The 26293-nt window shown below is 35.2% G+C and overlaps 1 protein-coding gene across 7 annotated transcripts in view; it reads left to right on the top strand.

Annotated features, from left to right (window-relative positions):
* Window positions 1-25527, top strand: part of UBR5 (ubiquitin protein ligase E3 component n-recognin 5) — a 122879-nt gene extending 97352 nt beyond the window's left edge. For 6 of the 7 annotated variants that reach the window (XM_044743869.2, XM_044743868.2, XM_044743867.2 and 3 more), the window contains 21 exons: window positions 390-658; window positions 831-1042; window positions 2249-2479; window positions 2983-3056; window positions 4280-4452; window positions 4548-4661; window positions 5638-5858; window positions 7223-7343; window positions 7428-7526; window positions 10063-10306; window positions 11731-11842; window positions 12492-12636; window positions 13576-13706; window positions 15077-15137; window positions 16998-17173; window positions 17399-17483; window positions 18962-19117; window positions 19495-19608; window positions 21101-21245; window positions 22836-22921; window positions 24367-25527. In XM_044743869.2, coding sequence (XP_044599804.1) covers window positions 390-658; window positions 831-1042; window positions 2249-2479; window positions 2983-3056; window positions 4280-4452; window positions 4548-4661; window positions 5638-5858; window positions 7223-7343; window positions 7428-7526; window positions 10063-10306; window positions 11731-11842; window positions 12492-12636; window positions 13576-13706; window positions 15077-15137; window positions 16998-17173; window positions 17399-17483; window positions 18962-19117; window positions 19495-19608; window positions 21101-21245; window positions 22836-22921; window positions 24367-24579 — 3182 coding nt within the window. In that variant the 3' untranslated portion in view covers window positions 24580-25527. The remainder of the gene's footprint in view (window positions 1-389; window positions 659-830; window positions 1043-2248; window positions 2480-2982; window positions 3057-4279; window positions 4453-4547; window positions 4662-5637; window positions 5859-7222; window positions 7344-7427; window positions 7527-10062; window positions 10307-11730; window positions 11843-12491; window positions 12637-13575; window positions 13707-15076; window positions 15138-16997; window positions 17174-17398; window positions 17484-18961; window positions 19118-19494; window positions 19609-21100; window positions 21246-22835; window positions 22922-24366) is intronic. The other variant, XM_044743866.2, reaches the window with a different exon arrangement.
* The last annotated feature ends 766 nt before the right edge of the window (window positions 25528-26293 follow it).

The raw sequence follows: 26293 nt of genomic DNA, 5'->3' as shown, positions 1-26293 counted from the left end.
CCATTGCTACTTTAGGCTGAATAATTCTTTATCTGTGATGGTGCATTGTAGGATATTGAGCAGCATCCTTGACCACTACCCACTAGATGCCAGTAGCCCCCCCCGTCCCCAGTTGTGACAACCAAAAATGTCTGCAAACATTGCCAGATTTCCCCCTTTTGGTGGGGAGGGGCGGTGGCAAAATCACATCTGGTTGAGAACATTATAGGAATTCTTGTCCCCTTCATCATTCCCCTCCCTAAACTAGTGTGGTTTAAGAGAAGTTTTTGCTCGGTTACTTTATTTGTTAATACAGTTGGTCTTTTAGCTTACTTAAACAGACACAGTACTAGAGAAACACAATTAGCAACTGACATTAGCTTATTGTGGTTGTCCTTTTTTCCTTATAGCAAGTTCAGCGGGTTTGATTTATATTGACCCTTCAAACTTACGCCGGAGTGGTACCATCAGCACGAGTGCTGCCGCTGCAGCAGCTGCTTTGGAAGCTAGCAATGCCAGCAGCTACTTAACATCTGCAAGCAGTTTAGCCAGGGCTTACAGCATTGTCATCAGACAAATCTCGGACTTGATGGGCCTTATTCCTAAGTATAATCACCTAGTGTACTCTCAGATTCCAGCAGCTGTGAAATTGACTTACCAAGATGCAGTCAACTTACAGGTATGAAATCACTGGAAAGTTACTCGTTCAGATATATTTTTTGGCTGTCACTTATGAGAATTGCCATATAATGGGAATTAATGTTGCAAATATTTAAATGTTTATGTAATACTTCTATATCGAATTTAAGTTTATTTGGATAGTTTTAACTATTTTAGTTTGGTCTTCATAGAACTATGTAGAAGAAAAGCTTATTCCCACTTGGAACTGGATGGTCAGTATTATGGATTCTACTGAAGCTCAATTACGTTATGGTTCTGCATTAGCATCTGCTGGCGATCCAGGACATCCAAATCATCCTCTTCATGCTTCTCAGAATTCAGCTCGAAGAGAGAGGATGACTGCACGAGAAGAGGCTAGTTTACGAACGCTTGAAGGCAGACGGTATGAAATTCTTCATGTATGCTTGTATGTTTAGACAGAGCCCTTATATCCTAGAAAGGTAGAGCTTTTTGATTGCTATTACATAAGCCCTTACTCTATTGTGAAGGAAGTATGTGCCTTGCATTACTTCTTTCTAAATTGTCGTGTAGTTGAAGCAAAATAAATTAATTATAATCCATGCTATTTTTAAAAAATTCATTTGTATTGTAGGAATCTGATACTAAATACTTATCATTTTTGAAGGAGTTGGTCTACGTCTTTACTGCATTATCCCCCAGGCCTGCCTCCCTCCCCCTTGAAAGGCACATATTCATGGAAAGACTTATTTTGACCATGATTCACTATGAATGTTCTTTGTACCCGGGAAGGGGAAAGTCTTTGTAATTACCAAGGCTGCTCTTTCGTTTCTCAAATCCAATTTCTTTTTCTGCTTCCCCCAGCCTGGTGAATCATAATTAAAGTATATTTCTTTATGTATCTGTTGTGTTCTTTTTATTCAGTTATAAAATGACCTTTGTCAAGACTAGGAATTAGCCCACATTGAACAGTAGAGCAGTTAGCAGTACCGTATAGTCAAAGTACCTGAAGTCCCAGTCCTAGGATTTGGTGTAGCTTTGGCTCAGGCTACAACCTTGCTACTTTGAGTGGATCATAAAAGGGTGAGAGACAAGGGTCTAAGAGACTGCTTAGGAAACTTAACAAGACTATGGTTGGAGTCTACAAGAGAGGTAAGAGTTACTAAAGTAGGGCAGTGGAGGCCAGGAAGGAGGAGAGACAAGCATTGAAAGGAGACTGCTTAATGGTTTCAAAGGCGTTTTGATTTTCTTCAGTCCAGTTGAGGGGTTTTCGTTGGTTAACTTTAAGCAGAGAGTATAAAGGTTGAGCATCATTGATAAACCATCATTATTATACCATCTGTTTTAACAGTCACCTCCAGGTGATTTTGATGGATACCAAAGTTTGAGAGCCATTGTCTTTAGGGAAGGAGTTCCCTCCACCATTCCAAAGGACAGTGGAATTCCTTTCCTGTACAAAAGTATCAGACTAAATCATACATAATGGTTATATTTCTAAAGCAGAGCTATAGGCTTAGTGAATTTGTATTTATGGATAGTCTCAGTTCCTAATTTTGCATATTTATGATAGTGGTAAATTTCATATTTGTGTTTTTTTGGTAAACATTTTCGTTTCTTTTTATTCCTCTAGACGTGCCACATTGCTTAGTGCCCGTCAAGGAATGATGTCTGCTCGAGGGGACTTCCTAAATTATGCTCTGTCTTTAATGCGGTCTCATAATGATGAGCATTCTGATGTTCTTCCAGTTTTGGATGTTTGCTCATTGAAGCATGTGGCATATGTTTTTCAAGCCCTTATATATTGGATTAAAGCAATGAATCAGCAGACAACACTGGATACACCTCAACTGGAACGCAAAAGGTATCCATACTTGCCATGAGGTTGGTTTAAGAAATAACTTGCTCAGTGTGGTCTCCGTTAGTACATTTTTTGGAGTAAAGAGAACAGCATTACAGAAGACAGATAGTACAGGAACATTTAATGTGGAAAGTAGGCTTGAGTCTATCTGATCTCTCTCCGTAGCTACTACTCACAAAACGGGAAACTTAAGAATCCAGTTAAGCATTATGCTTGAGATAGTTTGGCCTGATTGTTTATCATGTTTTCTATTAGAGTTTGTGTAAGCACTCATGATTTCACGGTGTGATTAGCTTTTGCTTCTGTTGAGCCTCTTTTATAATTATAGTACATTTGCCTGCTCAGTCTACCATTCCCAGAGTCTGAAACTTTTATCACAGTGTTTGAAATTGGTTAGATACTTAACTAACCTTTTCAGTATTTTTTGCTTATAGTTCCCATGACCTTTGCTCCTGTTCATATTGTACAAATACTTCATATGAAATGACTCACTTGTCTTTTTAAAGGACACGAGAACTCTTGGAACTGGGTATTGATAATGAAGATTCAGAACATGAAAATGATGATGACACCAATCAAAGTTAGTGTACAGAAAATCTGCTAATCTACTTCAAGAAATGGCTGCCTCAGTATTTCCCCTTCAAGCTTTTTAACTTCATTATTTTCTGTCTGGGTGGGAATTTCTCTTTTCTTCTCTATGTCCCATTTCTTGCATTTTCTATCCATTTTTCCTTATACATCCTTGCATTATTTGTTTCATAAATAAGGATGAATTAAAGAAATTTTATGAACTTTTCAACAGTTGATATATTTTCAATTTTATCTTTGTATCTCTTCTTTGCATTTCTCTTAGTTTTATGTTTACCTTTCCTCTTAAGTGTATAGGTACTACAATTAAATAATGTCTTGGCAGAACTTTTGTTAATAGTGATGCAGAATAGATTTAGTCAAGAAAAAGAAATACCAATTTTAACTTCCAAATATCAAAACTTTTAACAGTTAATATAATAAAGAGAGGAAATACTCTAAACTCAAGGAATTTTAAGGTCTTCTGCAGTCTACTTGTAGTTTTCAGCTATTATTTCAGGTGGACTTTAGAAATTTTTAAAGTGAGGTCAAATAGTCCACTTGCCTTTTAAGTATTGTCAGCTGATACTTTTATTTAGCTCAGGGAACCACAGCTGACCTAACTGCTATTTTGTGAGAACCCAGCCGTAGCTCACTGCTGCTTCCACAGCACACTGTAAGCACTGTCAAAAGTTTTGTTCCATTAAGGGGAGTTAGTGCTGTTGTGTTGACTTCCTGTTGGAGTGCATGAATTGCCCAGATATTTCTCTGTTTATCTTCTTATAGAGGAAGCAGAACTTACAAGTAAGCAAATGCTTAAATTTCAGCTCCTGTCTGTCTCCTCCCTTTTGGTGTCATCAGTGAGCCAGGTCCTGAATATGGTCAGGAATGTAGCCGTATTCAGGTTTGAATCTCTAGAGAGAGAAAGAGATGGGAAACATCTGTCCAGTACAAAATGGAATACTATTTGTTACTGCTAATTTGTTTTCCAAGTTTTTACTGTTATGTTAAAATACACCAACAGAATTTACCATTGTAACCATTTTAAACTGCTAATATTCTGAATTATCACTTAAAGATATTATCAGAATTTTGGCTTAGTAACTTGTTTTTGAGAGGCATTAAAATTTTATATAAAGAAATAATGGCAGTTTTGGATTGAGCAGGTTAAGATTCTTTTATCCTTCTCCAATAATTAATTTCTCTAAAAAACAAACATTTTCTCTTTATGTTTAGGTGCTACTTTGAATGATAAGGATGATGACTCTCTTCCTACAGAAACTGGCCAAAACCATCCGTTTTTCCGACGCTCAGACTCCATGACGTTCCTTGGGTGTATACCCCCAAATCCATTTGAAGTGCCTCTGGCTGAAGCCATCCCCTTGGCTGATCAGCCACATCTGTTGCAGGTGATTTAAATAAAATAATCTTAAGGTTTCTTTTTAACTGAATTTATTTTTTTAAAGTGTTCTTTGTAACTAGAATATTTCTGTTAAAATTCCAGCCAAATGCTAGAAAGGAGGATCTTTTTGGCCGTCCAAGTCAGGGTCTTTATTCTTCATCTGCCAGTAGTGGGAAATGCTTAATGGAGGTTACAGTGGATAGAAACTGCCTTGAGGTAAGATAGTAAAAGTCTTTGCAATATAATATTTGTGAATGAGCACTTGTCCCACCATCCAGATTTTTGGAAATGCATGAATTCAGAATATTGTATTTCCCCAAATACTGGAAGTATCAGAAATTCCTGCCTTATGACATAACCAAAGGAATTCCAGCAGTGTCAGTAGCCTGCTTTGAGACTTAACTTGCTCTGTGTCAGGTTACTTCATCTATAAAATGGCAGTTTCATTAAGTGCTTTGCCTGTTTCAGAGTTGATTGTTGTACTGCTGCTGAAAATTTAAATTTATATATATTTTTAAATATGAGCAGATATAATATTAGCTTGAAACTTTTCTTTTTGAATCTAGAATGTGAATAAATATGGTAATAATAATAATGATACCTAACATTTGTTGAATAATTCTATCTCATGGGCACTGTCTCAATCTTTATAACCATGTCGAGCAGGAAACATTATTATCCTGATTTAATGGGTAAGAAATTGAGGCTTAGAGAGATTACATAAATTTCATGGGGGGATGTCAGTTGTTATACAGCTATTTAAGTGAGAGATCCAGTTTTCAGATAAAAGTCTGATTTGAGAGCATAAAATTATACCATACTATTTCTCCAATGAAAAAGTACTAACTTGTTTAAGAGCAGGCCTAGAAGAAGTGTAGCTGAATAGAATTTTCTTTATCATCTACATGATAAAGGAGAATGCAATACTGAAAATATTGAAAATATGTAAGAGACTTAAGTAACCACAGATACTATTAAGATTTCTTTAAAAGTTCTCAGAGGCTGCTGTGGTAAATGCACTGAAATTGGTGGTCAGCCAGGGGAATCAGATAGACAAGAAATAGACCACAAGTTGAAGTGCCAGAAAGGAATTACTTAACTTCCATGTGATTTCTTTGGAGTATTAGTAAGTTGAAATGGAAATCTAGTCATTTTTTTTTAATGTTTAACTTTTAAATGTAAAAATTCTTAGGTTCTTCCAACTAAAATGTCTTATGCTGCCAATTTGAAAAATGTAATGAACATGCAAAATCGGCAGAAAAAAGAAGGGGAAGAACAGAGCCTGGTGCCAGAAGAAGCTGAGAGTTCAAAACCAGGGCCATCTGCTCATGATCTTGCTGCACAATTGAAAAGCAGTTTACTAGCAGAAATAGGACTGACTGAAAGTGAAGGGCCACCTCTTACGTCTTTCAGGTATTTGCTACGTGAAGATAGTTTTTCTGTTGCATTTCTTTGTAATAATTCTTGTAAGAATTTTTATTTAGAAATTTCATAATTTTCTTTAATTTGTGTATATAATAGAATTACATATTATTTTACTATTTTTGTATTTTCCTTATATATAATCAGATATTTAAATGTCAAATTTGAGTTTTCTGGATTTTTGTGTTTTTTGTGTGTATGTCACTATTTTGTCATTTATCCGCATTCTTATTTTCTCCTCACTTTACTGAGGAAATTCTAAGGCTATGTTTTTAATGTTTAGTACTGCGTTGAAGTATATATCCTTGTCAAATTACCAATTATAGACTTGTTACCAGCAGCTCAGCTAAGGGGAACATGTGAATAACTAGAGAGAGCTTTCTAAATTTGTGATTCTAACACTCACTTGGACTCCTTTGCCAGGTTCACACTTGGTAATTCTCTTGCAAGAGGTAGGGTCTTTGCCTTCCCAGTAAAAATTTGCTAGTATATACTGTGGCTCAGTATGGCTAATCACCCAAATGATTTGTTGAGTATCTGCTTTATGTTCTGTGATTTTGGTTATGTAATGTCAGATAATTTTTTTGCTTAGGAGTTAAGCTGCCTAAAGAAACTATATACATTTTATATACACAAAAGACAAGGAAGAATTGTGGACTGGGGTGGCCCAAGCTTCCTAGAGACAAGATGGTTGAGCTGAGATGGTTAGAATATGTAGAAGCAGATAGAAGAAGGAGAAAAGAATGAGAGGTAGGGAGACAAGTTAGAAAGCTGCTATTAGTTCTCGCTAGTGGTAAAAAAGAGGCTGACGTAGCATACTGCCTTTAAGCATGGAAAGGAAATCATAGAAAGGAAGAGAAATTCATAAAGGACTTGATCACTTTGGAGGAACAGGGGGAAGAAAAATTAAAATTTGTTTCAAATCTGTGCAATAGGGAAATAGATGGTACTACTGAAAAATCAGGAGGCAATGTCATTGTAGTGAAAAGGCCATATCCCATTTCACCATGTTGAATTTGAGCTGACTATCATTCGAACTAGAGAGGGATCTTGGAATCACCTAGATGGAGATGGACATTAGACTTTAAGGAGAAGAGGTAAAATGAAAGAGAAGGATGGGTGGCAGCCTGGGGATTTATCTTTACGTAAAGGACAGAAGAGACAATGGAGTAACAATGAGATGTTCTGCAAGGAAGGAATAGCTATAGAAAAGTTCTCCTTAGAGAAGATGTGGTTTGAAGTACTTAACACCTCAGAATGTTAAAAGACCAAGTAAATTACTATCATTGAACCAAAACAAGGAAATTTCTAGAGTTGGCTGAATTACTTCTCTCTCTCCCCTTAAATTCTTCCAGGCCCCAGTGTAGCTTCATGGGAATGGTTATTTCCCATGATATGCTGCTGGGACGTTGGCGCCTTTCTTTAGAACTGTTCGGCAGGGTATTCATGGAAGATGTTGGAGCAGAACCTGGATCTGTATGTATATGAGCGTTTTAAATTCTCTTCTGCCTGATAAGAACATACTTCAGAGAATAATTGTCATGCATTTTTTTTTTTAAGATCCTGACCGAATTGGGTGGTTTTGAGGTGAAAGAATCAAAATTCCGTAGAGAAATGGAAAAACTGAGAAACCAGCAGTCAAGAGATTTATCACTAGAGGTAAAGGTATTTCAATTTCGCTATACCATACATATGATATGCCATTTATATAAAGTTTAAAAACAAAAAATAACAATCTTGTTTAGGGATATAGACTGTGTAATTAAAAATGTAAAGAAAATAAATGGTAACCAGCAAATTTAGAGTAGCATTTATCTCTGGCAGTTGGTCTCCTAACATCCTCTAGAGTTGTTTTTTTTTTTTTAAAGTATCATTATGAATACATGGATTTAAACATTTTCGATGTGCTTCATTCCACTGAAGTTATTATTCCATTGATGCTCAGATTGTCTCTTCTTTGGCTAGTGGGTGTCCTGGGTCCTTTTTGGCTCCTGAGTCCTTGTGACATGACTCCAGTAGTCTTTGATAACTTTCTTACTTTTTGCTATGTCTCATCTTGTGTATTTCCTGTTGCAGACCTTAAATCAGCCATTTCTTCAAGAAGCCCTGGTTCCTTTTAGTAGGAAATTGTATTTTGAGATTATAATCTGGGCTCTAGGGTTGCTCACTGCCTATTGGCTTGGTCATTGTTTCTAGGCTCTTTGAGTGGATAGAGCTAGGAAATGTTGTTTTAAAAAGAAGAAGAAAGGGGGCCGGCCCCATGGCTGAGTGGTTGGGTTTGCGCACTCCGCTTCGGTGGCCCGGGGTTTTGCCAGTTCGGATTCTGGGCGCAGACATGGCACCTCTCATCAGGCCATGCTGAGGTGGCATCCCACTTAGCACAACCAGAGGGACCTGCAACTAGAATATACAACTGTGTACTAGGGGGCTTTGGGGAGAAGAAGGAAAAATTAAAAATAAAATCTTTAAAAAAAAAGAAGAAAAATTACATCATGAGTTCTTATTACCAATTCAAATGCAAGATTTAGGACCACAGGGTTGTTTTGTTTATTTTCACCTCTTAGTCTTTATCTCCTTTCTTCCTAACTGAATATTCAACTTTAGAACAACATTGATAAAATTACTCATTTGCTTTTATCCCACAGCATACACACAACAGTCAGAATCACATCAGCACCACCAACGAAATGATTATTGAAACTAGCTTAAGATTTATTTGCAGTTTTTTGTCCTTAGAGCATATCCAATTGGTCATGTACAAGTTACTTTGTTTGAAAGTCATTTGAAATAATTCCTCTTTATGTGGTTTTGCTACCATCTCCATATAATTAGGGCCTTTTGTTTCATTTTGATTTCAATTTTTAGGGATTGCTTTCTTTTAAATTTTGTTTTGATTCAAAATTAATGTAAAACATCTACAGTGTTGGAAGGCCAACTCTACAGAAGAAGGTATATTCAGAGAGAGCTATTTCCATTCCTCTCTTTTACCATGTCCCCCTTCCCACTTCAGGTTTTTTTTTAGTTATCCCCCCGCCACCCTTTTAAAAAAGTATGATCTTGTGTGTATTCATTTACCCATCTCTCTCCTTGACTCCCCACCCTGAGCATGCTATACATTTAGCTTCATACTTATTTTCCCAGTTAACAGTATATCCCAGAGAGAAAGCCGTAGGTGTATATAGAGATGTTTTGCCTTCCTTTTTTATAGCTGCTTAGTCTTATTACTGCCTTTTATGGTTGTATCATAGTTTTTTTCAGCCAGATTCCTATTAATTGACATTTAGGTTTGTTTCCAGTCTTTTGCTGTTATTAATAGTGCTGTTGATGAATAGCCAGATGTTTGTTTCACTTTTTGGCTAGTGTGTCTTTGAGATGGATTCCTAGACATGGATCCTAGATATAGGCAAAGGGTATGTGCATATATGATCTAGCCAAATACTTCTGGATAATAATTGTATATTTTTGCACTTTCAACATCAATACGAGAATGCCTGATTCCCCATAGACTTGTCAGCAGTTTGTTGTCAGATTTTTGCCAATCTGATAGGTAAGAAATGGCATGTCAATATAGTTTTAATTTGCTTTTCTCTTATTAGCAAAAATTAAACATTATTTCATATATTTAAGGGTATTTCATATATTTAAGGGTAATTGAACTGTTTGGTGATATGTCTTGCCCATTTTTTTTTTATCGTTAGTTTTTTAGAAGCACTTTATCTTTAGGTGATATGTACACTATTCATCAATATGTATGTTTGTCTATAATAGAATGTGCAAATGTTTTTCCCAGTTTCTTGTTTTTCTTTTACTTTGGCTGTGATGTTCTGTCACCAATGGAATATGCCATGTTTTCTTCTAGTATTTGCTATTTAAAAAAAAAAATTACACTTTTGAGCCACTTAAAATTTACCCCTGGTGTATTCTGAAATTGAATGAATTGCCATTTTCCAGTAGACCTTTTAAGAAAGTGTTAGAATTGAGTTAAATTCCATTATCCTGATTTAATGCAGGACATTCTTGCAAGCTTTAGAATGTTATTTATTTGGAATGTATCAGCTTCCGAGAACCCACATTACTTTTGTAGTTATTTAAACTGTCAGAGAAAAGCTAAAATTAGATTTTCAGATTTTACATAGAAAAATTTTAAGGTGGTTTCCAGCACTGAGTTTACTACTTTTTTGGTGTGTTATAATAGGTTGATCGGGATCGAGATCTACTTATTCAGCAGACCATGAGGCAGCTTAACAATCACTTTGGCCGAAGATGTGCAACGACACCAATGGCTGTACACAGAGTAAAAGTCACATTTAAGGATGAGCCAGGAGAGGGCAGTGGTGTAGCACGAAGTTTTTATACAGCCATTGCACAAGCTTTTTTGTCAAATGAAAAACTGCCAAATCTAGATTGTATCCAAAATGCCAACAAAGGCACTCATACAAGTAAGTACAGATAACAAGCATCATAAAAATTCTTTCCTTGTTTGATCGAAACAATGATAATCATGGTTTTGTAAGTATTTATAGTGGGAGAACTTTAATGTACGTTTACATTTTTATACAATTTTATTCTAGGTTAATTATTTAATCTTGTTTAAAGTACTCTAATAGTTTAGCAGTTTGCTCTTTTACTGACATATTTATTTTCATAACTTTGTGCTTATACTAGTAAGTTTTTCACATGTTTGGAGTGTGGGAGGTTGTAAGATCTATGGTAATATAAAAATTCAATGAGCAGATTGCAGTATTGCCCCCACCCCTGTATTTAATTAGTACAGATACTTGAAAAGAAAATGCAATTCTCTAGAGCATTGCTATTCAAAGTATGATTTGCAGAGTTGCTACCGGTTCCCAAAGAGATATGGAGCCTGCAACCAAATGTAAATCAGCGATATCACTAACCTCATAGCTTAATTTAGCCAGACTTTGTTTTTTAGTAGTAAGATTTTCTATATTAATACCCTGGTGCAAGCTCTTTACCTCCTTGAGGACCAGCACTTTGGAATTAGGATTCTTACCTAATTTTCAAGATAATAGTTAGCAAATTTAAAAATCTGTGAAAATTACAAAAGCCTTAAGTAGGTGATAATTGGGGATTTATGAAAAGTAGGGGCAGAAGACTGTCAGTCTTATAGGTGGATGGATATAGTAATTGAAAGAGAGGGAGTTACTAAATTCCTGTTGTTTTACCTAGGCTGTAGCTGTATCTTATTGGGGTTCTGTAAACTGCCTCCATAGAGGCTGTGAATGAGTTCTAGAAAGGACTGAGGATGAAAGATGGGGAGAGTACCCCAGCCTTTCATCATTAGTTTCACCATTTGACTTTCTCTAGTCCTATAATAAAAAGAAATTGGCAAATGTGAATGAGGAAACCTGGGAAATCATAATGTTTCAAAATAACTTTGCTGCACACTCTTTAGGAAACCATACTTCAGTTTATGCTTATGGTTTTAAAATAATAGCTAATGTTCTTGGTGGTTATAATGCTTAAGGACAAAAACTAAGGGTAGAGAAGATTTCACATATGACTTTAATCATGTAAGAAATCTCAACATTATTTATGGTAAAACTAACATAGCTCCTGTTGCTACATATTATTTCACAGCTTTCACATGACAAGGGGATAAATTCATTAAACAGTTACTGAGTGAACATCTATTACATGTCAGGCACATTCTGCACAATCACTCCCACCCCTCAAACCATGGGGAGAGTGCGAGAAAGGCACTAACACAGCAGCTAAGGAAGATGATCTTTAGCTGTCATATTCTTACTACGTTTGTCTCATGTCCTCACATTGACTTTAAAATTTAAAGTAGTTGCATTTACATTCATCTAAACAAAGAATATTTTATATTTTCTTCTAGGTTTAATGCAGAGATTAAGGAACAGAGGAGAAAGGGATCGGGAAAGAGAGAGAGAAAGGGAAATGAGGAGGAGTAGTGGCTTGCGAGCAGGTTCTCGGAGAGATCGGGACAGGTGAGACAGTTTTCTATCTTTTATTGAATACCACCTTTTGGGATGAATTAGAGGTAGGCCTATAAATAAGTCTCAGTTATGGACTATTTTTTAGAAAATGAAAGTTCTAATATTTGGATATATATATCATAGCTAAAATAGTCTAGCCAAATGTTAGGCAAATGTTCTGCTTTAAAAACCCAAGGGCAGTTGAAATTCTGTTGGCTTTTTATTTATCCCACTCAAGTTCTTCATCATTGGAAATTCTTATTAACTTTATATGATTCTTTCTGAAATTTGTTGTAAAATTTTAATTGTGGCAATTGTGTTATTTAAACCCTTCAATTTTTCTCCTATTAGGATGGGTGGCATTTTACTTTGGCTAAAATTTCCAGGAATTATGGGTGGGCCTCTTGATTTCTGGTATTTTAAGGTCCTACGCCCTTAGAATCAAATTGAACTATGCATTGCAAATACACAGATTTTCAAGTGACAAAATCTAGATAATCTTTATTTCCCAACCATTATCTGTTTAGGCATTCTGCTTCCTTGGTACCATAACCAGAGCTACCTGTATTCTCAGGTTTTCCAACTTCATGACTATTGGTGCTAATATTTTCATTTTGCAGACAAGGGAAATAAAGTCATAATAGCTTTGGTTTTTTTTCAGAGACTTTAGAAGGCAGCTTTCCATCGACACTAGGCCCTTCAGACCAGCCTCTGAAGGGAATCCCAGTGATGATCCTGATCCTCTGCCAGCGCATCGTCAGGCACTTGGAGAGAGACTTTATCCCCGTGTACAAGCAATGCAACCAGTATGTACAATGCACTTGGCATTTTTGCTTTTGAATTATAGTTAGTATTTTAAAAGTTGTCAGGTACTGGCAAGCCATGTCATTGAGGACTACAGTAAAAAGGAAGCTTAGGAGGGATAGGAGCACCATTTGCTGAAGGGTAACTGTATTATATAGGTTGAGATTTGTTCGTTTTTCCTGCCTATGCTAGGTTGGCATTCTACCTTGCAAGTTCCTTCTGTGCTAAAGAATTACCTGTGTGTTGTATTTACTTGTACCAATTATTATTACTTTTTGAAGCAGACTTTTTACCTGTTATCAAGCTGTAGCTAGAACACATTGCAAATAATGTACTTTACTGCTGATATGTATTGCAGGAAGATTTTTATTTTGAATGTTCTGTCAGAGGTTTCTTTCCTCTAATATGAAACATATAAACTAGTTGTGTTTTTTGTCTACATAGATAACCGTATGTACATATTAAGCAAAAGAATAAAACAGAGAAAACCAATTATCTATTTCTTTCAGTAAATCTTTAGCCTTAAATACAGGCATCTTTTTCTCTCTTTTTACTCCTTTACTTCTTCCTTCCCCTTTTTTTCTTTTTTACCCTAAAGGAAAGAAACGTTCTTGGCTCTCTGATGAGGAAAAAAAGTGGAAACTGAGTATTTGTGTGTTTACTCATGGATATCAAAAACCTTTAAAAAAGGCTTGTCATACAAGTATTAAACTAGCTTTAACAAGACTCTGCTAGTGCATGGACTGTTCGTTCCCTACCAAAGTTCTCTATAATTAAGCTTCCAGTTTTATTTAATAAAATACGTCGCTGGTTTAGAAATTATCGTATTTGTTATCCAAGTTTCTTACTTTTTTTTCTCCTTTTTTTTGGATAAAAGATTGCTGGTTTAGACAAGAAGTTTCAGACAGTAGGGGCAAATAACATTTGTTCATTATTTACAGGCATTTGCAAGTAAAATCACTGGCATGCTGCTGGAATTATCCCCAGCTCAGCTGCTTCTCCTTCTAGCAAGTGAAGATTCTTTGAGAGCAAGAGTGGATGAAGCCATGGAACTCATTATTGCACATGGACGGTAATGTGTACAGTTGGGAAGGCTACTTTATTTTTAGGATGTGGGTGCTGCCATATCTTGAAATTTATGCTATGAAGTATAAGACTTTAAATGGTTTCTTAAGAGATGGCTTAAAAATCCATGGGTGAGACAGCCGAGTTTCACATGTATTACAAAGATAGAATTTTAGCAGTCACTTAAGTTCTGAAGATATTTTATGTACCTGATATTTAGAAATTACTTGTAAGAAGTTCATCTCTAGTTCGCCGCCAGAATACCCCAATGGCAGAGGCCAAATACCTCGAGGAATTGGGGTACAGTCACTGAGTTCTTGCCATAAGCATGACATTTCTTTTAGGCCTCCTCATTTTTTACCTTAAAAATCCATGCAAGCTTTTGCTTTCTGTTGTGTAATATATTTGTTTTAAAACTTAACAATATATCTAACAGTTATTTATCCTTCTTTTCCCAACGTGACAAAGAAAAGTAACATTAGAAAGATATGCCATACTTATTCTGTGCTTCTCTCCTGGGGCTGCTCTAATATCCAGTTTGAGGCTTTGAAGTGTCAATTATTTTAGAGGAAAATTTCTGTGTTTTCTTCCTGGTCATGAATTACATATAGTCCTAGAGATGGATAAGCAGGTAGGCTAACCACTGAAACTAAACAGCCACTTAACCTGTTCCAGCCACTTTCCTGTTTCAGAGCCTTTGAATGGTCCACGCCAAAGACTAGTGCTGAAAGTTCATTTTCTTTGCTGTTGCTACATTTTTCTTTTCTCGACTTTTATGTATGGTTTCTTTATTACTCCTCCCTATTTCTAGAGGTACTAGCATACTGATACATCTCAGCCCATTATATAAAAAGTTCTGAGGAATGTGCATTTTTGATAAGATTGTTGTAAATATATGTAAGGTTGCTAATTTAGTAGTATTTTCTATTGAATGCAAATAATATATAATATTGACTGCTTTCACCTAGCTTTATGGAGTGAACAGTGAATTTATTAGTGTTCTAGAATAATTAAATACATTAAAGAATTTGATTCCTATTGTGATTGCCTTCTAAACATCTTTCTGTTCTTTTACAATGCTCCCCCTGAACTTAAGTTTTGGTATCCCTGTGACGACTATAATTATTGTGTCTTAAATCAGGTAGCCTTTTAGCTTCATTATTTTGAATCATACATATAGCATGTAGTGCATTTTTGTGTACATTATTGACTGCTCTTAGAACTGCATTAAGACCAGTAAGTGTCCTGGATATTTATTTACTTCAAAACTTAAGTGTGTTTATAAATTCTTATAAATTTAAATGTTAATGTTTTCTCTACACTAAATTCTAGAAGGTTCAGTTATCCGGAATCTGAAAGGTTTTTGTTTGTTTTTAGGGAAAATGGAGCTGACAGTATCTTGGATCTTGGATTATTAGACTCCTCAGAAAAGGTACAGGTAAGGGATGTTTTATACATGTGCTAATAATAAGCACTTGGAATTTAAATTACAGAAGGGGGAGGAAAGCTGTATTTATGAAGAAACTATGTGTTTATAAGTAACATGCTTGATTATAGTAGAGAAAAAAGTAGAGATAGGTATAAAGGTGTCATGTACAGAATCAAATAATAAGATTGGTTTAGTTAGGGCTCAGTGTAATGCCACTCACTGGTTGCCTCCAATCGAGCACAGCCTGAATTAAGCTTTAATTTAGAGATGTCATGAATTAATAGCAGAGAAGGAGAGAGGCAGTATGGAATCCCTGGGTTTGTTCCTCAAGGAAGCAGTGAGTGCCAAAGATGCAGAGAAAATAGGACATACGGTATAGCAGTAAGGAAGGCTTTTAGTGCATGATGTTTTTCATTCTTAAGCTACCTGAGAATTTCACTGCCAGCCAAGAAGGAGCAAACCCAATCTCTTCCACTGATTGCAACTAATAACTGGACAGAACACAAAAAGGAACTGCCTGTAGCACACAGATTTGAGAGGGAAGTCAAAACTTAAAAAAGCTGTTATGGCATTGTTTCAGGCAGAAGAGCAAAGCTGATCCTTGTTACTTCATCTTAGCTGGGAGAGCAAAGGCTCTGAGAATTAAACTATAGTATAAATCACTGTCCAGGTCCCAAACTATCTCAGATGTTGCATAAGCAGGGCAGACCCAAACAGTATAATAAAAAATAAAAGGCTTTGAAAATTAAGAAGATGACATTTCCAATATGAACCTAACCAGGCTGATTGCCTAGTAAAGCCAAAAACCATTAACGTTCTATCATTTTAACAAGACTCACAGTTTCATAACTTTATTCAAAATGTCCAGGATACACTCCACAATTACTTGACCACAAAGAACTAGGAAAGACTGACCAGTTCTCCTGGGAAAAGAACCAATATGCCAACCTTGAGATGACCTACTTGTTGGAATTATCAAAGACTTTATCTTATGTCCTATGAGATAAAGGTAAACACTAATGAGGTTCATAGCAGAGAAACAGAAACTTTAAAAGAGAACCAGGGGAAAATTTTAGAATTAAAAGTACAATATCTGAAAGAAAAAAATTCACTGGATAGGTCAATAGCAGAATGAAGATGACAGGAAAATTGTCAGTCAATTTGAAGATAGAAATTATCCGTTGTGAAGAACAGAGAGAGAAGATTTCAAAGAACAAACAAAAGAACAGCTTCGGGGACCTGTGGGACCATATCATAAGATTCCACAGGAGTTACTGTGGGACTACTCAGAAGAGGAGAAAGAGATTGCTACAGAAAAATATTTGAAGAAATAATAGTTGAAAACTTCCAAATTTGGTCTAAGACATAGATTTACAGATTCAAGAAGGTCATTGAATCCTAACCAGGATAAACTGAAGGAAAACTGTTTAGATACATTATTATCAAACTGCTGTAAAACTAAGCAGCAAACAACAGTGCCTTACACACAGGAAAACAATGATTTGAAAGACATTGGATTTCCTATCAGAAACTGTGGAGGCGAAGAAGACAGTGGAACATCATCCTTAAAGTGCTTTAAGAATTGTCAATCCAGAATTCTATACCCAGTGAAAATATCTTTGAGGAATTAACGTGAAAGAAGCAAAAAGTTACATTAAGTGATTTTATTTAAATGGACTGAGAATTTAAAGACTTAAAAGGTACAAGTTTTGTATATTACAATTCTGAAAGGATGAATTAAAAAGTTTATTTACATTTAAATATGAAGGTTGCTCTATCTGACTTCACTTTGAGTGATTTTGAGAACAAGTTCTTATGTTTTATTTTTAAAATCAAACTGGGGCTTAATCTCTGATATTCTGTTATTAGGAAAACCGAAAGCGTCATGGCTCTAGTCGAAGTGTAGTAGATATGGATTTAGATGATACAGATGATGGGGATGACAATGCCCCTTTGTTTTACCAACCTGGAAAAAGAGGATTTTATACTCCAAGGCCTGGCAAAAACACAGAAGCAAGGCTGAATTGTTTCAGAAACATTGGCAGGTAAAATAACTCTAATCTTATATTTGAACTTTTAAAAACTTTCAGTTTATGAGACTTTCTAAAATATATTAGCTTTTAAAATGTGTGTATGCTCTATTTCATACTGATTAGAAATGAGGCTGTAGAAAAATTCTAAAAATATTGTATGTATATTATGTATGTAGTGTGGGGTTGTATGTGTTCTAGAATTGTTTTTGAATTTAAATATTATTTCCCTGTTTTTAGGATTCTTGGACTATGTCTGTTACAGAATGAGCTATGTCCTATCACATTGAATAGACACGTAATTAAAGTGTTGCTTGGCAGGAAAGTAAGTGATTTTAATGAACCTAACTGCTTTTACAATTGCAAACTTTTCTTTTATAAAATAATTATATCATACTGTTTATGGCATTAACTTAGTATTAAGTTTGAAAGCATTTTTGCCATTATAAGTCATTTTCAAACATTTAATAACATGGGAAAAATCTCAAAACATGGAGGAGATAGTATAACACAGTGAGTGACACAGGTGGGGTTGGGGGTTTCTGACAGACCTGGATCCTGTTGCAGACAAATCCCCTGATCCCTAAGGCATATTTCCTCATTATAAAATGGTAAGGAAAACAGTCTGGTTCCTGGAAAATAGTAAGTGCTCCAGTAGATTTTAACCATTATTATTAGTTCTAGCAGGGAGTAGTGGAAGAGTAGTAGTATTGTATTGAAAAGAGCATCTCCAGCTTCAAAATTATATGTAAGATGTACATGGGGGAGGAGGGACTAAAGAATGTAAGAAAATATAGCACAGCATGCTTGATACTTATCTTTGGGTGGTAGAATTAGCTTATTTTCCTTGTATGTTTTGATAGTTTGACAACCTGCACATTGCTTTATGATTAGGGGGAGGGAAAAAACACATCCTTTAAAATTAGTGTATAATACTAATTATGCAGCTTTTGACTTAAAACACAACTGCCAGTGTTCCTAAAGGTATTTCAAAGGAATTACTTGACACAAAACAATAAAATATTTTATAGTCTTTTTCCAGCGATGCACATCACTGATCTGATATGAATTAGCATTGCTAAAGCTGTAGTCTGTTAATATTTTCTCTAATCAAGCCCACTGATGAATATTGTTTTCTTGTAATACCACATATCATATTATGATATATATAGTTTTTCTTTTTTTATTCTTTTTTTTCTTAATTCTGACCCTATTGAATTCTTAAAGTGTTTCAGCTAAAATGTTCTTGTGCAAAGAACTGGACTTAAAAAGCTCAGCATCCTAGAAATATTCATTTGTTGAGCCTTTAACAAGGATTATGGAGAAGATCATGGAATCAAATAGACTCAGGTTTAACCCAATAATGTGACGTTCAGCAAGTTACTGAATTTCTTCGAGCATCAAATTTATCATCTGGAATTAATAATCTATATTTTATGATCGTTAAGACCAAATAGGATGTGTATTTAGTTTAGGACCAGCTGCTCAGCATAATCACTGTTTAATACTTAGTGCTGGTTTTTGCAAATAAATTACTTGGAACTTAAAAGAATTATTACACATTGGCTTTAAATTTTTTTCAAAATATATATTACACTTTTTATACTTTAAAAATTAAATGTATTACCAGAGCCAAATATTTATTAAAATTTTGCCTCTGTATATTTAGTGGAAGATTATTGTTTATCAGTGTCAGTGTTATCTTCAAATTAGATAAAATTCTTTATCATAGACTTTAATTTACTAATGAATTCAGTAAGGATGTTTCTTTCATAATTGAGTTTCTTATGATTACATTCTTAGGTCAATTGGCATGATTTTGCTTTTTTTGACCCTGTGATGTATGAGAGTTTGCGGCAACTTATCCTCGCTTCTCAGAGTTCAGATGCTGATGCTGTTTTCTCAGCAATGGATTTGGCATTTGCAATTGACCTGTGTAAAGAAGAGGGTGGAGGACAGGTAAAGCAAATATGTAATTTTCTGATTCTGGCAAGAAAATTTGGTTAGTCTGTTGTCTTGTATGGAAACAATTTAGATGGATAGTGACCAATAAAGAGAAGACGACACAGACACACAAATACACATAGAAAAAAGACAGTACTAGAGGTAGAGAGAGAGATGGATGGAGAATTAGTGAGACAGACTAAGAGGCAGAAGAGTTTCTTTTACTTATTTAAGGCCTAAAATGTTTGCATCTCTTAGATACTTGTCAGATACAGAATTATCTTTAGATTTAAAAGTTTTAGAAACTGTTTTTAGGAAATTGTTTTAGGAACTGTTAAGTTATTATTGCTTTGACAAAATTGCTTTTAAAGGAACTGCTAAATTTTTTACAGGTTGAACTTATTCCTAATGGTGTAAATATACCAGTCACTCCCCAGAATGTGTATGAGTATGTGCGGAAATATGCAGAGCACAGAATGTTGGTAGTTGCAGAACAGCCATTACATGTAAGTGTTTTCTAGAAAGTGTTCCTTGATCTGATGAGGCTATTTGTGTCCTCCTGTGTGGTAAACTAAGCTCAGAGCGTATTCAACCTACTTAGGAAAAGTCAATCAGTTTATATACAGTGTAAACTACACCTGAATCCAGACCAAGTACTTATTTTCTTTTGAGTAAAACTACTTGGAAAAACCATGTAATCATCACAAAGTAGCCTTAGTGAGTAAAAGTTTGGAAAGGATGCTTCTGGGACTGAAACAACTATTTTGGGGTCCTACAACCACCCATCCTTTTGGTGTCCCACTAGAAGGACTCCTAGGACTCAGAGGCAGTTGTACTCATAGTTATGGTTTATTATAGCAAAAGGATTCTCAGCAAGGGAAAAAAATACATCAGACCAAGTCTGGTGGAATCCAGGTGCAGCCTTCCAAAGTTCTCTCTCTGGGGGCACACAGAACTCACTTACTCCTCCAGCAGTGAATTACAGCAATATGTGTGCAGTGTCTGTGCTTAGGGAAGCCTACGTAAGAGTCGCAGCCCAGGGTTTTATTGGAGGCCAATCCCATAAGCATTTTCTGTCTGTGCAATCAGCTCTGATCACTGAAATTCAGACTCCCAGAGGAAAGCATGTGCTCATCATAAATCACATTGTTTGCATAAATAGTCTAGGCAGCCTGTTACAGCAGGGTTCATTGCCCCAGTCATTCAAAATAGCCATATCAGTAATGTAGGGAACATTCTAAAATCCAAGTTTCTAAATGCCAGCCAACGGCCATCCCCCCCAATCAGGCCCTTCTAAAGAGCAACATCAGACCTGCTTATATTAACTCTTTCCCCTTCTATGGTAAAATATTTTTCAAGTGTTGCTGATCCCTGTGCTGGAAATAATTGTGCAGGCTCTGGAGTCGTACTGTCAGGGTTCAAATCATGGCAGCACCACACTCTAGCTGTATGACTTGAGCAAACTACTTAAGTATTTTGTACCTTGGTTCCCTCCTCTGCAAAATGAGGATAGGATTAAAGGAATTAATCCATGTAAGGTGCTTAGAACAGTTCTTGGCACACGGTAATTTCTCAGTAAGCTTCTAGATTTAGGGTTTGTGTCAGGGATGTTTTGTTTTGGTTATTATCATTATTTTTCCTAGTATGTTGACAGGATAGCAGATTTGACAAATAGAATCTATTCTTATTTATTTAATGGCTATCCTGTTTGTTATTAACATAATTTTAAAAATTATTTCAGTTAACTTCTGGTATATAACAATACTAACTCACTTTTGAACCTGTAGTCTCTTCACGATATGTTTTTTTTTTCCCTCTGCCTGTTGAATCTTAATAAATTAAAAATATAGAAATTAATTTTTTCTCTCTGGTTTAAAATGAGAACTACTTTTCTTAGAGAGGCTACTAAACTTAGCTAGTGGGCTTTAACAACAATAAATGCTACATGGAAAATTAAGTACTGGCAGTAATAAAAGGGTAATTTTTGAAATTCTCTAGGCAATGAGGAAAGGTCTATTGGATGTGCTTCCGAAAAATTCATTAGAAGATTTAACAGCAGAAGATTTTAGGCTTTTGGTAAATGGCTGTGGTGAAGTTAATGTGCAAATGCTGATCAGTTTCACCTCTTTCAATGATGAGTCAGGTATGAAACTTTTTAAATGTTTATTTCAGGAATAAACTATGTAGTTTGGTCAGTCAGCATTTTCTGAGTTTCTGGTTCTTACATATATTTACAGGGCTTGAGAAATGCTGTATTACTCAGGTTTAAAATTTTTTTTACATTTTTTTAAGATATGATTGAACTATGATGGTTTAGCATTTGGTTATTCTTAATTCTTTTATTGCTTAATTATTCTAGGTTTTAAAGAATGTATGGTTTAGTGTGAATACAATTAAAAATTCTTTGTGGTGAGCAACCGTGTAAAAAGGATTTTTATATATGAAGATAAAATTGTATGACAATTCTGTTGGTCTTTCCCGATTGATTCATGTCTCTTAAACTCCCTAGTTAAAGAATTTGCATGATGTTTGCTTTGTAGAGCTGGACCCACAGCACACTTAGAAATGCATAACAGCCCACAAACACATGGAGAATCTAGAAAGAATAACAAGAGGTAGTGATAATCCTCCTGGAATAACATTTACCTTTGGTGCTTGATTTGCTGCAACTCTTTCTTTCAAAGTCCTATTGTCTAGGAATAGATTTTTTAGCTATGACTAGCCAGTAAAACACTGGAACCTCCAAGAAATTCATTATGAGAGGATTATACCTATAATTAAGATTATTGCATCCATGAAGGTACTATTTTTCCCCTTTATTTTTCGTGTTTTATGAACAGCTTCAGCTAAATTATAGTAAGCTAAATTTGGATAAGTTTTTATTTTTCCTTCATGCCTGGCAACATATATAGATTATTGTATAATAGTTCTTGTGCTACTTTTTAATATAATTTTTTTTAAGATTTTATTTTTCCTTTTTCTCCCTAAAGCCACCCGGTACATAGTTGTGTATTTTTAGTTGTGGGTCCTTCCAGTTTCGGCATGAGGGATGCCGCCTCAGCATGGCCTAATGAGCAGTGCCATGTCCGCGTCCAGGATTTGAACCTGCAAAACCCTGGGCTGCTGAAGTGGAGCACGCAAGCTTAACCACTGGGCCACAGGGCTGGCCCCATAATACCATTTTCAATACTTGTAAGAATTTGTCTCAGTTACAAACCAAAAACCTAGGAAGGAAAAAATATATATATTTATGTATGTATATATAAAGACATTCTTAAGTATAATCCTCAGATCAGCAACACTGGCATCAGCTGGAAGCTTTTTAGAAATGCATAGTCTCTGGATCCTTTCCCCTGTCTTCCCCCAGACCTAGTGAATGGATCTGCATTTTAAAAAGACCCGCCCCCAAGTGATTTGTAAACTCATTAAAATTTGAGAAGCACTAATTTAATTAAGGTCATTAGAAGAATCCTGATGTACAGATGGGATTAAAGTTACGTGATTAGCAATTCTGAGGCTAGTGGTTCATTTTTATAGTCTTGGTCATCATGAGTCAGGATTGACTAATGAACTATAAGATTTTACATTATGCAAATGGTCCTAATTTCCTGTATCAGGAATCAGACCTCCCCATCCTAAATAACATTTTGATTTTATATCTTATTTTTATAAGAAACACCACGCTAAAAATGTAACTAATACAGTATACTGAATTTATATTCTTGATTCTTAGGAGAAAATGCTGAGAAGCTCTTGCAGTTCAAGCGTTGGTTCTGGTCAATAGTAGAGAAGATGAGCATGACAGAACGACAAGATCTTGTAAGTTAAAGTTTCACAAAATTTGTAAAAGAAAATATAAAATTCTAAAATACTGTGTATGATAGCCTTTTGTTTTAAGTTTTTAATGGTTGATCATTTTAATTTGGCTAAGGAAATTATGGAAGGTGAGAAATAAAAGACAGTTTTGTTTTTCTGTTCTTCTCCTTCCTCTTTTGGGGAGGTCATCCTTCACATATTGCTGGTTTTATCCTGTTGTGTCTGAGGGGAAGAGCAGGAGGACAAGAAAATATAACACAGTTTCCCAAACTGTTCTTCCTTGAATTATTAGTCCTGTAAATTAAACAGTTCCTAGGGTTATTGGGTAAAACGACATCATTTATTTCCCTCTTCAAGAGTCACAGTTCACTAGTAAAAGTTTTGAGAGGTCCCCCATTATTTTTCTTCGTCCAGCTTCTTGGATGTCCAGTGATATGGTCATCTACCCTGGTTAACCACATTTATCCTTGGAGAAACCCTTTACATTAAGCTTGTTTTTACCTATAAAATGAGTGGACTGGACCAGCTTTATCTCTAGAGTACCTTCCATCCCTTTTACGTTTCTTTGAAGATTCTACAGACCCTGACACTTACCAGAGTTTCTTTTTCTGTCCCCTTCTATAGAATTCTAGATGAGATTTCTCATAAAACCGTGCTTCAGAAAATAGCAGATCAGTTCGTTCAGGTTTCCTAGTCACTCTGGGATGTTGGGTATATTTGTCTGTTTAGTTGTACACTATAAATGCATTAGATTTAAAAAGCTTTACCTTAAGAGAAAGGCACTGTCTTACTATCAATGAAGAATGATATGTATGTATATATGTACGGATCAGTGAGGAATGATGTGTATTAATAAAAACAAATATTTCAGGAAAGTAAAGTAGAAGTTATCATTTATCTTATTTCCACTATGTTGGACAAAACAGATGTGTAGTAAAACTCAATATGGCTTATTACATGGATTTTGATGTACAGGAGATGCTCCCCAGCTCTTAATTACTATTACAAAATTATTCTGTATCACAATGCTGTGAAAATACAGGATTATTTTGCTAGTAGATAAAATGTAAAGTAACTTTTCTGATAACCTGTGTGAATTTTGAAGGTTTTTATTTTGGAGACCTTGTGCCTTATTTCCCCTAAGAGATACTCCATGGAATTTAGCCACTGGAAAGGCCCTTAGAGAACGTTTGGTCCAACAGCCTCATGTTACAGATGAGAAACTGAGGCCCTGAAACAGTCATTTTTCTCCATATCTGACACTTTTTTCTCTTCTGACCCTGAACCTTTCCTTTTCAGTACAAGAAATAAATTTAAAACCCAGTTCAAAATACTACCCCTTTGTAGGTTTTAACACCAGAATGGGGGTCTATGTATATATGCCAGAATTAAGGGTTGAATGTTAATCTGTTAAAAGCCAAAATTATAATTATTATACTCCTGTTTAGGTTTACTTTTGGACATCAAGCCCATCATTACCAGCCAGTGAAGAAGGATTTCAGCCTATGCCCTCAATCACAATAAGACCGCCAGATGACCAACATCTTCCTACCGCAAATACTTGCATTTCTCGACTTTACGTCCCACTCTATTCCTCTAAACAGATTCTCAAACAGAAATTGCTACTCGCCATTAAGACCAAGAATTTTGGTTTTGTGTAGAGTATAAAAAGTGTGTATTGCTGTGTAATATTACTAGCTAATTTTGTAGATTTTTTCCATTTGTCTATAAAAGTTTATGGAAGTTAATGCTGTCACACCCCCTGGTGGTACCTTAAAGAGATTAAATGCAAACATTCCTTGCTGAGTTTGTAGCTTAAAGGCCTGAGGAGCACTAGCAACATATGACTATAATGGTTTGCTAGTCAACAACTTCTGGGTCTAACCCCAGCCAAAGATGACAGCAGAACAATATAATTTACACTGTGATTTATCTTTTTGCTGAGGGGAAAAAATGTAAAATGTTCTGAAAATTCACTGCTGCCTTTGTGGAAAGTGTTTCAGCAAAGGTTCTTGTATAGAGGGAATAGGGAATTTCAAAATAAAAAATTAAGTATGTTCTGTGTTTTCATTTTAACTTTTTTTATGGTGTTTAATTTGTGGTTGGCTGCAATTGTGTATCATGTATATGGAACTTGTAAAAAGTTCTGGACATTCATATCTTAGAGATGAAATCACTTTTACCTATAAAAACCACTTTTATTGCGGTTTATTTTGGCTGCATTGAGCTCTAGGATATTAAATGATATCACTAATATTTTGCATGTAATTTGTTCATTTGAGTGAGGGCACTTTTTTGTACATATGATGGGGCCAATGCACAATACTTTATCACTATCAACTTTTTTTTTTCCTTTGTATCCCTATTTCAATGAGCAGTCAGTCAGGAGGTTATTGCACTTCAGTTCTAACTAGACATTTGTACTAAGGTATTTCAGTTATGTAAACTCAGCCTGGGCACTTTCTGATAACTGTAAAATGTTTTATAAGATCATGATTATTGAAGATACATTTTGGAAAATTTTAAATGTTCGTGAGCAGCTTAACTACTTTTGTATCTAGCCTTTTTTAAGTATCTTGTTACATTTACTTTTTTAAATAAAGAAATTACAGAAGAAATGTCAAGTAATATTGAAGAAACAATAGTTTTTATTTATGTAGTTGTACATTTTTAAACTAAGGGCAATACACCGACACGGTTATGTGCATAGAAAGTTTTGATTTAAAGAACTGAAAGTGTATATACACATGGACTATAAGAAACAGAAGAAAATCAGTCCACATTTTACAGTTAGCAGAGAATCCTGAATGGCACTGGCCAGGCCACCTTTTCTTTTTACAAATGGGGGAAGTGAAGTGTGACCCTTACTTGGCATACGAAATTAACTCATTTCACTTAATAATTCAGCGACAGGTTCTTTTTTGATGACCCATTAATTATGTAGCCCAGGACCAATTTCTCTAAATTCTTGTGGTTTTAGTAGCTTTATTCAATGGCATAATAAGGAACACTTTTCTTCACTAAGTCTTCAATAAAGTGACTTGAACTAGCCACTTTACATATTGAAAATGAGGAAATTCTCTGAAATCTCTTCTACTTTTCAGTTCCTTTATATAGGACTCCTGGCCTTTGGGATATTTTTCATGTTTAAAGGCACTATGCTTTTATTATATAACTTCAGGAGACTGAAGCACGTGATATTCTCAGCCCTGCTGACACAGTAAATAGTAAAAACTAAAATTACAGTAATGAAACATTGTATTATTTAAAACTTACACAACATGCTGTATTAGATTTATGTAAATTAACCAAAGGTTATTTTACAAAGTAAGACATTGGTTTTTATGTCTAAATGCTATTTCTGAATAAATGAAA

The sequence above is a fragment of the Equus asinus genome, chromosome 12 (assembly GCF_041296235.1).
Source record: "Equus asinus isolate D_3611 breed Donkey chromosome 12, EquAss-T2T_v2, whole genome shotgun sequence".
Classification (NCBI taxonomy): Eukaryota; Metazoa; Chordata; class Mammalia; order Perissodactyla; family Equidae; genus Equus; species Equus asinus.
Note: the sequence above shows the minus strand (reverse complement) of the source record. Positions and strands in the feature narration are given on the sequence as shown.